Below are 13,024 nucleotides of genomic sequence, written 5' to 3'. Positions count from 1 at the left end.
AAGGGGTGGTGAAGACTGCAGCATGGCAGCCCCCGACCCTCCGTTTCTGGGTCTGTTATTAAAAACCCTCCCTCTCTCCTCTCTGCTTCCATTTCTCTGAGTCAGGAATAAAGGACCAGGTCAGACTTACATACTCAACTGTGCTCAGTGTAGTGTTAGTTGCTCAGTCGTGTCCGACTCTTTGCGACCCCACAGACTGTAGCCCCCCAGTGTCCTCTGTCCATGGGATTTTCGAGGCAAGAATACTGGAGTGGATTGCCATTCCCTTCTCCAGGGGAATCTTCCTGACCCAGGGATCGAACCCTGGTCTCCTGCATTGCAGGAGAACTCTGTACCATTTGAGCTACAGGGAAGACCTCAACTGTGCTCATATGTTCCATAAAAGCACATCAATAATCAATCCTGTGATTCACCCAGAAAATAACCGTGAGGAGGCTGTGACTCAAGGCCTCTGGAGTCTGTGAGGTCTGAGAAGTCACCCGAGAATCACGGTATGGACTGGAAAGCGTTTTCACAGGCAGGTCCGCCTGCCCCCAACCCTCCACCCCAGCCTATATGCTCTGTAGCCGACAAGTCTTTGCAGGGACGAGTTGGCGCGGTGGCTGAGCATCCCACTTAGGAGACTGGGGGCCCCGTGGACCTCAGGGCAGGGCACTACCTCGAAGTCCGAGCTGTAGAAGAACTGGTAGAAGCCTGGAACTTTGCTCATGTTCAGGTACTCGTGGGACAGCAGGAACTTGTTGATCTTCATGTACATATGCTCCTCTGTGAACACAAGCAGACTGTCACTCAAAGGGAAAGTGAAGTCGCTCGGTCGTGTCTGACTCTTTGCGACCCCATGGACTGTAGCCTACCAGGCTCCTCCATCCATGGGATCTTCCAGGCAAGAGTACTGGAGTGGGTCACCATTTCCTTCTCCAGGGGATCCTTCCGACCCAGGGATCAAACCCAGGTCTCCTGCACTGCAGACAGATGCTTTACCGTCTGAGCCACCAGGGAAGCCTGACTGTCACTCAGGATGGCGCCAAAAGGACACCCCATGACCAGGTGGAGTTGGGGAGCGGGGTCCTGGGGGGGAGGGTCAGACAGAAATCCCTGCCCCCACGGGGCTTTCTAATTCTAATCCAGGTGATCAGTTCTCAAGAATTAAAATGCAGTAAGACACGTTAGGTCTACACAGCATAAGGGCTTCTCTCACGGCTCAGGAACCACTTGGGGATGTCCAGTCCTTTGCTGATACTACTCCCTCCGAGGCATCAGCCTAAGCTCCAATCAGCTGGTGGGCAGAGTGCGGGCTGCCACATGGAAGACAGCACAGGGCGAATACCAGCTCATCGGCCTCCCACTGAGGGAGCTTCCACAGCAAAGGGGACTCAGACCTGCCCTGGGTCACTTGGTCTGGGATGCAATAGGGCTGAGACCTCCTCCCCTGGTCTCACCCTTGGAGCGTCATCTCCCATTTATCCAAAGCACCTGCAGCCTCACAGCCCATCCAAGACCGCTGCCCTGAGCCCCTGCACTGACATGAGGTCTGATGTGGGACAGCTCACTGCGGGGGCACAGACTGGATGGGAGGCCAAGACTATCCCTCATGACCTCAGCTAGGATATTTTCTCTGAAGAGCCTGTTTCTTTAGAGTCTAAATGGCTAATTACCTTCTTCCCTCCCATAATTTCTAAGGCTAAAAAAAAAAAACATGTAATAAAAATGATACAGGAGCAGATGAAAATCTGATCTGAATTCCAACAGCAACTTGACTGCAGACTAATTGCTGGGCCTTGGACAAACTATTTGGGATCCCAGGTGGCACTAGTGGTAAAGAGATGCAGGAGACCTAAGAGATGCAGGTTCGATCCCTGGGTCAGGAAGATGCCCTGGAGGAGGAAATGGCAACCCACTCTAGTATTCTTGCCTGGAGAATCCCATGGACAGAGGAGCCTGGTGGGCTATAGTCCATAGGGTCACAAAGGGACAGACATGACTGAAGCGACATAACCTTGGGGTTAACCTTCGGCTGGAAGGCTGTCTCCTTGTCTGAAAACAACCACATTACCCGCAGAGCCCTGTGGTCCCTAACGGCATCAACATTCTGTAACTTTTCACTAGTGACAAAAAGAAAAGGTCCCATGATAGACTGACTCGTGCTCAGACCACCCCGACACTGGGCGGCTGTGAGGACCAAGCGGAGCCATGTTCTGCGCCCTGGTGACACGGGCACAGGGACCCACAAGCCGCTTGTCATCGCGCCAGTGAGCTGTGCTGACGCTGACCCCAGAGCTTGGAGCGTGGCTGCCAGCACCGATGGGGCCTCTGCATCAGGCCCCCTCCAAGCGCGCATGCACATCTGTGACTCCCTCAGCAGGCCCTCTGGTGGAGCTGTGATCTGCCTTTACTGCAGCTTTACACGCCTGCAGGCAGATAGGAACACACACTCGTCCCCCTTCACATTCACACACACTCTCCTGCACCTTGCACTTGTGCCCCTCACACACGTGCAGTGGACCGGTTATGCCAGTGGGATTAACGCAACCAAATGGGCTCACTCAGCCTCAGAATTTCCACCTCACCCCGACCAGATTCTAGCAGTGGTACCTGGTTTCAAAATCTGCAAGGCTGCCTTGGCAATGAAGAGAGTCAGGGTGAAGGTGAGTCTCATGTTCTTGGTTCGGATCCCATTCCTGACCACGTCCAACAGGTACAGTACCTTAAAAGCAGGAAAAAGGGCGGGGTCGGGGGGAAAATTTGCAGAACAGCTGTGACCAGCCTTGTCTCGGGCAGCCTAATCCATGGCTTTGCAGGGTGGCCCACTCCTCACATCCAGGGGCTCACACCCCCCACCACCACCTCAGGGCACGGCTTCTGAGGCTCTGTGTGTCCTGGGTGACAGCTGCTGTAGCCTGAGTTCAGATCAAGGAACAAGTCGACAGAAACGAGAACTGCTCTGCCCTCCATGACACAGGAAGAGTTCTTGTAAGGGGAGACCTCTCTCTACCACCCAGGACTGAGGACCCAAGATGACCTCTGGCACCACCCCCTGCCCCGCTAGGAGGAGACAAGACTTTGGTTCTGTATCAGAGTCTCTGGGCAACGCCTCTGAATTCTTCAGGAAATCTTCCCACCAGGCCCCCTCAGCCTTGCTTACCTGGGGCTGCTCCCGGAAGCGCGCCCCCTCCAGGTGTGAGTAGTAGGCCGCCAGCACCGCATAGGCTGCGGCGCGCATCTGTGGGTCGTAGCTGCTGAGGGCCGCGACAGTCAGGCCCAGAGCATTTGAATCCACGAATTTTCTACAATCCACCACAAATTCTGAGGGAGATAAAACACAGTGTTAACTACACACACACACACAATGATTCCATGACACGCGTGCAACACGGAGTTCCATTTCCTTTTGCAGTTTACCATCATCAGCAACGTGTGTGCGTGCCGGACACAGACATGCAAGCCCCCCTCCTGCTCCCTTAGGTTCTGCTGCGGCTGTCTAAAAGACTGTCCCCTCCTGCAGCAGCAATCACACGCCTTCAGTCTCTGAGACACTTGTAAATCCCAACGAGGACTCCTTCATCACTTCTCACAAATACCCGAGGAGTCGGAGAACATCAGAGATGTTCAGAGGTGTCGGAAGTGACATCAGGACCCACCACTGAGGTCCCAGCATGAAGAAGCCTGAGGTTAGGGGGAAGGGACTCAGCAGGAAAAGCCAGCGTAGTCAGTCGGATGAGTGATCTTGGAATGTACCATCAATAAAAGATAAACCAAAAAATATATATATATATACACCACTGATAATATTTTCTACAAGTCAAACTCTTTTTTCTTTTCTCGTCTCTCCCCAAAGTTTAAGACTTAAAAAGATAATGTCCGCAGTTCAAACAAAAAAAAAAGCTAAAAATAAATCAAGAAGAAGAATGATAATAGCTACTTCTTCTTAGTCCAAACAGCTATATAGACACATAACGGTCCCCAAACGAGTGGCTGTCCAAAAGTGTAGGGACCACAAGGTGGAGGACCTGTGGGTGTGCCTACAGTCCCTGCCTTGGGGTGACAGGGCTGAGAGGGGCTGAGTCACGCCAGGCAAGGGGACCCGTGCATCACGCAAGCTCTCTTCCTCCTCAGAAGCAGCAAGAGATCCTGGAAGCCGCTTACGCGCGGGTCCCCTCCCCTTTCTCAGCTCTCACACTGTATCGCAGAAGGACCAGCATTTCCACTTCTAGCCAGGAGAGACACAGGAAAGAGACTCATCTGTCCAACTGAAAAAACAACTGAAGGCACGAACTAAGGATTTTCAAGACACTGCACGTGGAGCAACAGAGGACGGTGATCCCTGAAGACAGGAGACCAGGTGCCCCTCCGATCGCTGCAGCTCACACCTGGAGAGTTCCCAGGCCATGCACAGTGGGGCAAACCGAGGCAGAGCCCAGGCAGCTCTGAGTTGAGGGCACAGAGCGGGGGGTGGGGGGGGGTGCCTGGGAGGCCAAGTGGCCGGAGTGCACGAGGCCGAGCCCGAGAGAAGAGTGCTCCACCGAGAGGATGCCCGTCGGCAAGCGCATGTGAGCAAGCCACCCCAGGCTGGGAAAGAACCACCCAGAGGGCTCAGCAGAGACAACCCCAGGCTCCCACCAGCCAGGGCCAAGTCCCTGCAGCACCCAGGGACAAGGTAGCAGGCTCAGGGCATGTCACCTCACTTGTGCGGCAAAGGTCCTTCCAGACTAAATGTTGCTCTGGTCCCAACTAACAGAGCTTATAAGCAACACTGGAAAGGATCAAACCATTTCTAAGAAACTTCAATGTGTACTAGAATAAAGCTGAACAACATTTCACAAGAATACCAAAATACCCAGCCCCAAAGGAGGTAAAACTCACAATGTCTGGCTTCCAGTAAAAACTGCCAGACAGTCAAACAAGCAGGAACATGGCCCATTGTGAAGAGAAAAACTTACTATTTGGAAATGACTTGTAAATGACACAGATAACAGAATTAGTAGACAAAGACATTTATAAAGTTAGCAGCACTGAATTCTACATGCTCAGGAAACCAGAGGATGGACTTCCCTGGTGGTTCAGTGGTAAAGAATCTGCCTGGGAGATGCAGGTTCAATCCCTGGTCTGGGAAAATCCCACTTGCCTTGGAGCAACTAAGTCCGTGGGCCACAACTAATGAGCCTGTGCTCTAGAGCCCGGGAACTACAGCAACTGAGCCTGCACGCCACAACTAGAGAAAAGGCCGTGCAGCCATGAAGACCCAGCACAGCTAAAAATATACAAATAAATGAAAAGAAGCTAGAGGAAAGACTGGGTGTGTTAAGTAGAGACATGGAAGATAAGAAAATCCTAGTCAGGCTTCTCGAGATAAATTTTAAATTTCTGAAATGAAAAATGCACTGGATGAATTGTTGACAGCGTAAACTGGTGCAGTCACTAAGAAGAACAGAATGGAGGTTTCTTTAAACAATTAAAAATAGAGCTAACATATGCTTCGGTAATCCCACTCCTGGGCGTGTATCTGCAGACAACCGTAATTGGAAAAGATACACGCACCCTAACGTTCACTGCAGCACTACTCACAGTAACTAAGATGTGGAAGCAACCTGAACGCCCATCCACAGAGGAACGCATAAAGAAGATGCGGTGCATTTATACAACGGAATATTACTCAGCCATAAAAAAGAACAAAATGCCCCTTGCAGCAACATGGAGATGAATTTAGAGATTATCATACCAACCAAAGTAAGCCCGAGAGAGAGAAATAACATATGATATTGCCTATATGTGGAATCTTTAAAAAAAAAAAAAAAAAGAACTTCTTTATGGTTACCAAAGGACCAGGGAGGAGAAATAAATTAGGAGTATGGAATTAACATACATGCATTACTATATGAGGGAAAAAAGGCCTACCTTATAGCCCAAAGAACTATACTCAATATTTTGTAATAACCTATAAGGGAAAAGAATAGATATATTGTTGTATAACTGAATCATTTTGCTGTATACCTAAAGCTAACACAACATTGTAAATTAACTATACTTCAACAAAACAAACAAAAAAATGTACTAGATAAGCTGATCAGAAGATTAGACACTGCAGAAAAAAAAATCTGTGAACTTGAAGACACAACAGAATTTAACCAGACTGAAACACAGAGAGAAAAAAGAATTCTAAAACCATGAGCATTTGTGGGACAATTTCAAGCAGGCTAATACATGTCGAAGTGGAGTCCCTGAAAATGAAGAAATAATGGCCAAAACTCTTCCAAATTTGAAAAACTACAAACCTACAGGGCCAAAACAGTCCAAAAAATAAAATAAAATAAAATTATACCCAAGTTTATCATAATCAAATTGCTTGAAAACAATGATTAAAAAAATCTTAGAGGTAGTCTCAAAACATAGACAGGAGCAAAGATAAGAATGGCAGCAGATTTCCTGTTAGAAACAATGCAATCTAGAATCAAGGCATCAACATCTTTAACATACATAAGAAAAAAACTTGTCAACCTAGAACTTTATACCCCATGAAAATCTTTCAGAAGTTAAGACGTTTTAAAAGCTGAAAGAATGGATCACCGACAGCCATGAACTTCAAGAATTCTCAAAAGAAGTGTTTTGGGAAGAAGGAAAATGATAGAATATGGAAATTAAAGAATGAAGAGAACACGAAATGATAACTATGGGATAAACAAAATATTTAAATCCCTTTAAAAGGTAATTGACAGTTTGAAGCAAAAATAACCACATATTGTGAGATCTTTAACATATGGATGGAAAATTTATGATACTTAAAGCATGAAAGCCAGGAGGGGAAAGAGAGATACTATTCTAAGATGCTTCTACTATCCATGAAGGGGTATAATGGCACTTGAGGGTAAACCACAATACATTGAATATGTATATAATAAACCTTAAAGCAACCAACACACACACACACGTACATACACTCACAAGCACACAAACTACTGCTAAAAGTCAGTAAATGAAGTGGAATCAGATCAATAATCAACATTAAATGGTATTTACATTCCAATTAAAAAGCAATGGTTCATGGCAAATAGATGGGGGGGAAAAAAAGGAAACAGTGACAGACTTTATTTTTTTGGGCCCCAAAATCACTGTGGATGGTGACTGCAGCCATAAAATTAAAAGACACGACTGAGACTGAATGACAGTAACATGGTCAGACTAGATGAAGAAACAAAACCCAGTGTCTGCTGTCTACAAGAAACCACTTTTAATCTCAAGATGCAGATTTTAACTAACAGGATGGAGCAGCGATCATTTTGAAACATATAGAAACATCAAATCATTATGTTATGCACCAGGAACTAATAATGCTGTAGGTCAACTATAGTTGAAAAACAACAAACAAACAAACCCAGAGGAGAAGAGATCAGATTTGTGGCTACCAGACGCCAAGGGACAGGAGGGAAAAGTGATGAAGGGAGTCAAAACGTATACAAACTCCCAACTATAATAAATAAGTACTAGGGATATAATGCACAATACAATAAATTTAATTAACACTATTGTATGCTATATAGCAAAGTGGGTAAGAGAGTAAATGCTGAGTTCTCAGCACAAGGAAAACATTTTAAAATATTTCTTTAATTTTATTGTATATGAGGTGTTGGATGCTCACTCAACTGACTGCCGTAATCATTTCATGATGTGTGTTAAGTCAAATCACTATGCTGAATATCTTAAATTTATACAGTGCTGATGTCAATTATATCTCAGTAAAACTGGAAGGAAAAAAAAGTAAAAGGAAAAAGAATAATTAGAAGACTCTTCTGCTCTAACAGCTTACAGACTAACTTTTCTCATTTCTAACAAGTGACCACTTCTGATGGGAGGGGGGAAAATTTACAAAAGCTTTACAAAGCATCAAACTGAGGGATAAAATTATACTATTTTGGGGAAGATGAGTTATATTTAAGATACACCTACATACCTATTGATCCATAATAAAAACACATAAATAGAATAAGTTTGGGAAAGAGAACATTCTAAACATTTAATATTATACTCACTAAAAATAGCTAGTATTTAGCAGTAATCACGGACACTTTAAAGACAAAAGGATTTTCCATATGTCCATGAGGAAAAGTCAATTTCATGTTCTGTGGGATCTGCTATCCTCTGGAAGTCTTGGCTTTGTAAAACGTATGGAAAAGAGCTGCCCCTTGACAATTGAAAATATAAAGGTGATCAAAAAACAGAAATACCAGTCGTTTTGTTTAAGAACCTCAAAAATAGCAATTTCCCCTGGTGACAACAAATTTGTCCTGGCTTAATCAGGACAATTATCAAGGATTAAAATGCAAAGCAGTCCACGTTTTAAGGGGTCCAGTGGCAGCGCAGTGGTGCTGTCAGAGCCTCAGCCTCCTCACACCTCCTCTCACACCATCTCCTAGAGGCGGCCTGGCCAGGAAGGCGAGTCCCAGGGAGGGTCCACCGAGGCCCTGTCCACGGCCCTAGAGAGAACCGCACAGGGGCCTCCCTGTTCTGTTAAACAGCAACTGAAGGGCTCGGCCTGGTTCTCCTGAGGACAAGCATTTGCTGTGCGAGCATTTGTCACTGCCATGGCAAAAGGCTGGCCCTGCTTCTCAGCCAAGGACTCAAAGGAGAGAAGCAGCAAGGTTAAGGAGACAGGTTCCCATTTTCAGCAAAGGGTTGACACGCAACGCTGAGACTGGTGCTCTCAAGCCTGGCCACCACACCAAAAACCAACCACACACCCAATTTAGGATTACAAAATGTTCGGCAACACTTGGACCCTAGTGCCACCTCAGGAAACAAAAACATGCGTGAAAAACTCCTGCCACACGCGGCATGGATGAACCTCACAAATGCAATGTGGGTAAATGGAGCTTCTACAAAAGAGAGTGTTTAATGTCATTTAAATAAACTTCAAATGTAGGACACTGGCCCCTACTGAGGGGGAAGGCCCCTACTGAGGCCCCCCTGGCCAGCAAGGGGCCTGGGGGGCTGTGGACTATGTTCTGTTCCTTGATCTGACTGGGGGTTTTCCCCCCCAACTCATACATACATAATATGACCTGTATGGGTTTCTATATATCACACTTCAATAAAAGTTTATTTAAAACATTGTTCATGGTCACTTATCCACCAGAGCAAAAGTAAATGCAATAATAACTTAAAAAAAATAACAATATGAAAAAAAGATTGATGACTTAATTCAACCACAATAAGCCTTTGGCCATTATAAATGCTGCTCACAGACTTCTGTTTTATTCAGCTTGTCCCTTTACCGCTAGTTTTCCCCTCCTGATGAATTCGTATGCTTCCCTTTATCAGATGATAAACATTTGTTTAAAATATTCTGCTTCCATTTTGTTGTTGTTGTTGTTCTGGATTATAAGCAAGTAGCCCAGAGCAAAATGTAACGACCTAGTTTTTCTTGGTGTGTTTGGTTTGCATTTCTATTTGCCTATCTATTTCTACACTTTTTTAAAAATTCTACTTTCATGTGAATGATCGTAGTGTAACCGGTATTTTAAGCTAGCGCAAATCCTTTCTGGTAGACATGATCTGCAAATGTTATAACAATAAAATGTAAAATGGGCTGTATTTCCCTAACTTGAAAGAACATTTACTAGTTATCTCTCTTCACAAAAGGCCTTTCAGATCCTGTCCTTCCCCTACCCTCCTTTGCCCCAAAAGGGCAATATTCAAGATCCTGAGAACAACAGTCCTGATTTTACTATTTCTCTATTAAAGTGTTTTCCAAGCCTCTACCTTCTGCCTCCTAAATGCTCTATTGAAAATTAGGGCAACAGACTAAATGACTTGCAGTAATTCACTGAAGTTGCATCATATTTTTAGACTGTGGAAAATCTATTTTCATATTTGATGAGAAACAGACTTAGCCGGCACAGCCAAAGCATGGGGGAATCAAAGAGCGTAGTAGACATGGCTCCCCAGTTACTGGTAATAGTCACCGCTGGCCATCATCATCACTTGACATGCACACTTGCTCTCTTGCAAAGAAGATTCGGCTCAGCCACAGAACCTGGTGACCAAGGCAGGGGTTTGCTCTGAGAACACAGCCCTCTCATTCTTCTGTGAGGAACTGAAGGGCAGTGGTGGAGGATCAGCAAATCTGGTCGCAAGGAGCAACATTTGAGTATAAAAAGATGTCAAGTTTAGGAAATTCCCCAGTGGTCCAGGGGTTATAGACTCAGAGCTTTCATTGTGTGGGCCCAGGGTTCAAACCCTAGGCGGGGAACTAAGATCCCACAAGCTGCATGGCCGGGGGTGGGGGAGGGCGGCAGGGAAGAGATATCAAGTTTAAAAAAGGAGAACATAAGAGTGATCGGTGAGGCATGGTCTCTCAGGGCACCTAATCTATGCGGCCGTGGCAACCAGGAGGTAGATGTCAGGGACCCTCTCAGGCAGCACAATGACTGGTCCCCACGATGCATCAGAGGGAGCCTAACACAGCAGATGGATGAGGCTCCCGCTTGGGGCCACGTGAAGAGTGGTAACGACCACGCCTGCCCTCCCAGCCAGGAAGTGTCAGTGCAGGGGAGCCGGGACTCCCCTGGCTGGTGGTCACTGGGAGAAGGGATGAGGAGGAGAGATGGTGGATTGACAAATGGGGGGCTGGATCAGAACATCTGCAGGCAAACCAACGTGGCTGGACCTACACTCCACACCTTATACACAAATTAACTCAAAAGAGGCCACAGACTCAAATATAAAGGCTAAAACAATGAAACTTTCAGAAATAAACACTGGAGAAATTCTTTGGGATGGAGGGATGGGCAAAGAGTTCTTAAGACTTGACACCAAAAGCTTGACCCATAAAAGGGAAAACAGATAAACTAGACCTCATCAAAACTGAAGACTTCTGCTCTTTGAAGAAGGGTGTTAAGAAGGTGAAAAGATAAGCTTACACACTGGGAGAAAGTATTTGCAAACCACATATCAAACAAAGGACTCATATCTACAATATATAAAGAACCCTCAAGACCCAACAGTAAAAACAAATAAAACCCATCAGGATAAATGGGCAAAAGACATGAATTGACATTTCACCAAAAAAGATTATAGATGGCAAGTAAGTCATAAGATGTTCAACATCATTAGCTATTAGGAAAATGCAAATACACACCATACTGAGATAGCATTACACACCAATTGTTGACAAAATGCCCCACACCAGCAGACCCGACCAGCCTGGGAATCAGACCCCCGTCTTCACCAGTGTGCACCTGGACATGTTTCTGTTCTTTCTCTCTCCCCAACCCATTTACCTGCGAAGATTCCCACCCTCAGGGTAGCAGATACAAAAGGCCATTTCATAGATATACTTAAACCAAGAGAAAGCCAACCTTAGTAGGCTCTCACTCGTTGTCAAAGACAAAATCTCTCATTTCAGTGAGAACTCAGAACTCAGAACTCTTGCCATTACAATTAGGAAAACATGAAAGACACACCCAGATTTTTAAATTATAATTAAAAACAACAACAATCGTGTATTCAAAACATTAACTGTTACTTTGCTGAAAATCAATGGAAGGAAAAAGGTGAGGAGGCAGTTGAAGATCCTTCAAGAATTATTTTCAAGATTCAGGTCCTAATCTGGTAATTATGCGGGATTCCCAGGTGGCACAACAGTAAAGAATTTGCCGGCCAATGAGACAGACACAGGAGACGCAGGTTCAATCCCTGATCAGGAAGATCCTCTGGAGGAGGAAATGGCAACCCACTCTAGTCTTCTTGCCTGGGGAATCCCATGGACAGAGGAGCCTGGTGGGTTACAGTCGACGGGGTTGCCAAGATTCAGACATGACTGAGTGACTAGGCACACGCACTGGTAATTATGGTAAAAATTATGACCCCTCCACCCACTCTGGAAGACTGCAGTTACCTGGCCTGGTCAGTTCACTGAAGAGATGAAGGAGGAAACAGGGGTCATAAAGGTCCCCGAGATCCACTGTGCTCCGGTCTCTAAATATCGGCTCCTGTGCGTCCTGAAACAGCCCGAGACAGACAGAAACGTGCAGGTCAGCCTCGTAAATGTGACCCCACGTGGATGTTTGCCCACTATCACTCAGAGTTCAAATTATTTTGAATATTCAAGTGTACTAAAAAAATGTTTCTATACAAAACAACAAACAGCTTGTACGTGAAATGATACCTTTGATATTTGCTTTGTGGAAAGAAGTTATAAATGAAGTTAAGTGTGGCCAGTGCTGACAACTGATGAAGCTGGCTTATGGGTATATGGGTTCTGTCTCTATACCTTTGTAAATGGTTCCAGTTTTACTCATAAAAAGTCAACAAATCACAAGCAAAACAGCGCTCATATTTCACAGCGGCTAAAGCCGGATGGCTCCGCCCCGGGGCCCCCCCGCACCTCGGGGGGCAGCAGCCTCCGGTTCTGGGGGAAGTGGAGGATGGTCTTCATCATGCGGTCGCGATCCAGCAGGCGGAGGATGTCCCCGACGCTCGGTTGCTGCCATAGCGACTTGCCCAGGCTCCGGCACGTCTTCTGATGCTCCACGGCAGCTGGGCCCCACAGCAGTACCCTAGAGCCGGCGGTCACAGAGGTGATGATGGTGGAGACCACCGTGGGCAGCTCTGTTGGGCAGCTGACATGCCAGGTGTAAGATGTTCTATCCCCATCATAACGTAGGGGGAGGTGGGAGTGATGGAGAGGCTGATGACAATAAGGGTGGGGGTGACACTGTTGGAGATGACAGAGGCCAACGCTTGTGGAGGGGCTATGATGTGCCAGGCCCTCGTCTAAGTCTGTGTATTAATCCACTTAATCTGCACAAGAATCCTGTAAGTGAAAGTTGCTCAGTCATGTCTGACTCTGTGCAACCCCATAGACTATACAGTCCATGGAATTCTCCAGGTCAGAATACTGGAGTGGGTAGCCATTCCCTTCTCCAAGGGATCTTCCCAATTCAAGGATCGAACCAGGGTCTCCTGCCTTGCAGGCAGATTCTTTACCAACTGAGCTATGAGGGGGGCCCAAGAATCCCATGAGGTAGGTACT

At 46.3% G+C, this 13,024-nt stretch overlaps 1 protein-coding gene across 1 annotated transcript in view; it reads right to left on the bottom strand.

Annotated features, from left to right (window-relative positions):
- The window catches only part of URB1 (URB1 ribosome biogenesis homolog), a 77,390-nt gene that overhangs the window by 8,101 nt on the left and 56,265 nt on the right, over positions 1-13,024 (bottom strand). The window contains exons 29-33 of the mRNA XM_061415089.1: positions 12,377-12,548; positions 11,888-11,990; positions 3,143-3,303; positions 2,593-2,704; positions 659-765 (exon numbers count right to left, since the gene is read on the bottom strand). Coding sequence (XP_061271073.1) covers positions 659-765; positions 2,593-2,704; positions 3,143-3,303; positions 11,888-11,990; positions 12,377-12,548 — 655 coding nt within the window. The remainder of the gene's footprint in view (positions 1-658; positions 766-2,592; positions 2,705-3,142; positions 3,304-11,887; positions 11,991-12,376; positions 12,549-13,024) is intronic.

This window comes from Bos javanicus, chromosome 1 (genome assembly GCF_032452875.1).
Source record: "Bos javanicus breed banteng chromosome 1, ARS-OSU_banteng_1.0, whole genome shotgun sequence".
NCBI classification, from domain to species: Eukaryota; Metazoa; Chordata; class Mammalia; order Artiodactyla; family Bovidae; genus Bos; species Bos javanicus.
The sequence above is the reverse complement of the archived record's forward strand: the minus strand, read 5'-3'. Positions and strand labels throughout refer to the sequence as shown.